The sequence below is a fragment of the Oryctolagus cuniculus genome, chromosome 15 (assembly GCF_964237555.1).
Source record: "Oryctolagus cuniculus chromosome 15, mOryCun1.1, whole genome shotgun sequence".
In the NCBI taxonomy this organism is placed as follows: Eukaryota; Metazoa; Chordata; class Mammalia; order Lagomorpha; family Leporidae; genus Oryctolagus; species Oryctolagus cuniculus.
Genome location: NC_091446.1, coordinates 4,282,440 through 4,286,982, shown reverse-complemented (window position 1 = coordinate 4,286,982; position 4,543 = coordinate 4,282,440). Strand labels below are relative to the sequence as shown.

Sequence of the window (4,543 nt, the reverse complement as noted above, 5' to 3'; positions counted from 1 at the left end):
GTGCTCCCAGAACTCGGGGCCTGGGACTTGGGGAGTGCAGGTGGGAAGGGGAGACCCTGTGCCCTCCCTCCATTAGGATGACGAGTGAGTGGAGAGGGGGCGGCATGTATCCCCCTGCGTTGACTGCGGGACCCCTAATGGCAGCAAACCAGAAAACCTGGATAATCTGCACGCCTGGCTCAGGCGAATGCATAGCCTTTAAGGATTTCTCCCGTGTGCGTCTCTGAAGCACAACGCCCGGGAGAGTCATGGCGATAATGTCATCCTTCTTGAATCTTTAAACTCTGTAAAAACTTTCGGTTCCCTTTGAGACCCCTGGCCATGTATGTCACCATGAGGCAGGCTAGAAGACACAGCGTTTGAAGGATGCCCTTAACGGCAAACTTTCAGTGGAGTCAACTGCTGGCAGCTCGGTGACAATGCCTGTGTGTGATTGTCCTTTTCCTACTTAACGAGAACAAAAGGCCACAGCCGGACCAATTAGTCACGTATGATGGGACGTGATGACATTTTTACTCCTGAACTTTCCTGGTATAAAAGGGCCACCCAAGGCGGTGCTGACAGTAAGTGTGAGGGATCTGGCAATAAAGCCACCTGTCTGCACAGACTCGGGGAAACACAAAATGATTAGGTAAAAGATGTATTTTCTGCAGCGAAATATGTTGAAATTTTATATGCTTTTTCCTTACACTTGCCTCTGTGAAGCTAAATCTAAATTGTTTTTTTTTTCCTTCTCTGCAGCTCCATGAAGCTCAATCTTATCCTACTTCTGCTGCTGTCCGCGATGCACGGGGCTTGGGGTTATCCAGTTCCGCCGTCTAAGGTAAGGGCTTTCCTGCCCGTTTGGTGCTAGATTCGATGCCAGAACTGCAGTATGGCTCCGTACAAAATAACCTCAAGGGATATGCGACAGAAAGCAATTTCCTTTATTTTTAGGGCTGTCAACTAAAGGTAAGCAGACTCAAAGAATTAGCAAGAGGAAGCATTTGTGGGACGATGAATACTACTTAGCTGTGAATTACATAGGGGGCTGGTCCTTGCACACACAAATATTGATTTTCATGTAAAATGTTGATTTTCAGGCCCATGACAATTTGTTGATTCCACATGTGTGTACTCATAACAGCAGAAGTGAACTTTCAACCATTGAGACTCAGAAATGCTCACGAGGCCTCCAGACTGCAGAAGACATTAAAATACAAAAATTTTCAAAAATAGTGAGTCTTTGATTTTACAAAAATAGGAACTTTTTCAGATTCAGAATATAGACAAAATCTTAGATGTCAATGGCATATCACATAAATATGAATTAATATATTTATTGCAGAATGTTGATTAAGTGCCTAACTATGCACATTGAACTCTTCAAGATATTTGGAAAGTGAATGTCAGTCTGTGGAATGCTTCATGCTATTTCTTCATGAAATTTCAGCTGTTTGTGTCAATATTTCACGTAAAATTTTATAAAATATTTTGTCACTGATGACATTTTGAACTTCAACTTCTCTTCACAGAAACTTAACCTGGCACACTGCGTTTACTGAGAGTAATTTGTGAAACTACTTGTAGGATAGAGACCTCGCGCACGTTCTATGTAACAAACGATGTCTACACAATGATGTGGTCTTTTATGTGACGGGTCCTCTCTCTAACCTGGGCATCTGTCATTTTTCTATTTCTTGCTTCCCTAATATAGCTTCTGTTCTTCCTGTTTTATTCCTATAAGCATTCAACACTAATTTAGTCATTGATCCCCTAAGACGGCACATTGATCAAGCTGATGAGTCACATCCATAAATTGATGCATTTTCTCAAGTGTCTTCCTAATTACTTTCTATTCTTTCCCCAAAGGTTTGCTCACGACATCTCGCTAAACAAGAGCCACTTGTCTAGAGCCTTTTAAAAACATTAAGAACATGTTTTCTCCTGAAATACATCTGAGATTTTCTTGCCTGTAAATGAAATGTTTCTCCTTTCGCTGCATCTTCTGTATCTCTATTTCTGCAATGACAATTTCGTCCTCATTATAATCCCGTCATGTAGTAACCGTGTGCACGGTATCCACGCCGATTTGACGTTTGGGGTGAATGGTCTTGCGGGCACGCGGTGTGTAGGCTTCTGTGGTATTTACTGTGAACTCCTTGAAGTCCGTCAACCAGGCAGGCACGTGGTATTACTCTGCTAACGAGTCTGCCTGGTCAGTATCTTTTTAAGGATGTCTAGGGATGTCTTGGGCGTCTTCTGCAGTCTGGAGGCATCGTGCGTATTTCTGGAAAGAACCAGATTGCTTCCTTTCCTGCACTGACTCACGGGCCCTTCCTGCCGGGTTTAAATTTAAAAGAGACAGCATTGCATCTAGCATGGTTAGAGTTCCTTTGTTAACACAGCCACAACACACAGTGGGTGTTCAGCTGGAAGTTTCTGATTGGTTTTCCCATGACCAATATTTCTGAAACTCTCTTTGAATATTCCCAGATCAGGAAAAAAAGAAAAGCCCAACATCTCCCGCAGTGTCAGTGTTTGCCGGGGGAGCTCCGGTGGCCCCAGCCTGTTCTGAGAGAAGAGCTCCAGGGAGTGTTCTGTGCACTCCTGCTCCATCTCACCTCCCAAACACACTCCAAGGTCATGCTTGCTCCCTGGGTGGGGCTGGGGAGTACCAAGGCTGTCCGGTGTAGTGTGTCTCTAACTGTAGTCCAATCCGTCAGCTGTCCGGTGTAGTGTGTCTCTAACTGTAGTCCAATCCGTCAGCTGTCCGGTGTAGTGTGTCTCTAACTGTAGTCCAATCCGTCAGCTGTCCGGTGTAGTGTGTCTCTTTAACTATAGTCCAGTCTGTCAGCTCCTTCTTCGTCTGGTTGTGCTAGGGGAGTTCAGCAGCCCGGGCTTGGAGCAGGTGCCTGGTTTGTCTGGCTTCTAGCAGGACCGACTTCATCTAGCTGTGTGTGGGACTAGACAGGCTGGGGCACAGGAAGCGGGTCGTAGCCCAGAGATCACGGCCAAACCCTGATGTCGTGTGGATGAAATGTGCGGCTGTCCATTCTGAAACCGCACTGGAGAGAGAGCAGTACAGACGTGGACAGTTCTCACCAAGTCCTGGATGAGAACAGCCGTTTGCACCTGCCAGTCCTGGGTCGTGGGGCTCTGCCCCGTGCCCTTGTGTTTCGTGTCCTCATCTGCAGATATGGGGCTGAACCGAGGCCAGTCTGAGCCCTAGGATTCCAGGCTCGATTCTGTGCCACTAGACAGCCCTACACCAGCCGCCACCACCCAGGCCTCAAGCCACAGTGAGCAATGGAACCGAAGTCCTAAGACACAGATGCCAGTGCTCAGGGAGCGAGACTTCCTCACGGGAACCTGGCGAATGGCCCAGGACAGCCTGGGGGTGGGGGGAGTGCTTCCAACGGAAGCCTGGCGTTAGACCATCGCAGGTGATTTTTCTAGGGGAATTTAAAAACAGTTCCCAGGACTGATCATTGCCACTTTAAGTGTTTATAAAATAACAGCAACGAGAGAACCATGGACTGAGCAGGATACAGGAACAGCAGCAGTTACACAAGGACCGTAGAAGTTAGGCACGCCAAGTGACGCTCTACATCTGCACAAAGTATACGTGGTGTTTTAGAAAAATGTCCACCCTTAAAAAGACCGAGTGTATTGGATTGGTCGCCATAAGATTTTGAAAATTGTGGCTGTAAAGTGAGCTTGTAGCCCTAAATCTCTCCTCTCTCTACCTCTCCATCTGAATCACCAGGTGTCCGGAAAACCTGATTACTTTCTCATCCTGCTGAACAGCTACCCAAGCAGGCCGGACGGGAGCGAGGGACTGGGTGTGCTAAAGCCCATCTTGGAGAAGGCGTTTATGAAAAGATCCTTTCGCAATGGAGTTGGTACAGGGATGAAAAAAACTTCCTTTCGAAGAGCAAAGCTGTGACGAAGTGTGCAAAGGACTCTGGGAATTAATCTCAAACTATGCAGAGTGTGACTAATGTGTTAGAAGTCTGTCCTGGGTCTCCTAACTGGCACAGAGTAAATTGAGTTTTAAAGTACGTAAACCTGTCTCAAACGTCCACTTGTGTGAGAAAAAACTCTGTATGTGGCCAGAAAGCGTGCGTGTCTTCACAGTCAGTGTGGTCGCGGGATCTCCCTTCCTGCCTGTTCCACTGTGATATCATCACACTGAGCGTTTTGTCCTTTTACTGTGGCTCTCGGCAGGGCCGGGTCAGTTTGCTAAGCGTCTGGTCAAGCCACCAAAGTCCAGATCCGTGCTGCAGCTCTGTCGCTCCATCAGTGAACACACTCGTCTGGCCAGAGCGCGCAGACGTGACTCTTGCCTTACCCCTCCCTGACCCCGCCTTCCAAACACACATAGATATGGATGCTGTTTTGTCTTGGAAATGTGTTACCTTCTGAGTTCCTAAAATGCAAAGACTTCCAGTCTCCACAATGATGACACAGAGGGCTGTCGCTGGTGGGTGGGAAGGGTCTTCGGGTCCCCAGAACTGTGTGACTGATGCCCCACCCCTCTGTTGGCGCTCTTGACAAAGAC

At 47.3% G+C, this 4,543-nt stretch overlaps 1 protein-coding gene across 2 annotated transcripts; it reads left to right on the top strand.

Annotated features, from left to right (window-relative positions):
• Window positions 1-623: 623 nt before the first annotated feature.
• On the top strand, window positions 624-3,928 carry NPS (neuropeptide S; the record flags this gene model as incomplete). 2 transcript variants are annotated; one of them, NM_001163113.1, is given in 3 exon segments in its annotated part: window positions 624-631; window positions 742-823; window positions 3,749-3,928. In NM_001163113.1, coding segments are annotated over 3 exon segments (270 nt in total).
• Window positions 3,929-4,543: the final 615 nt, after the last annotated feature.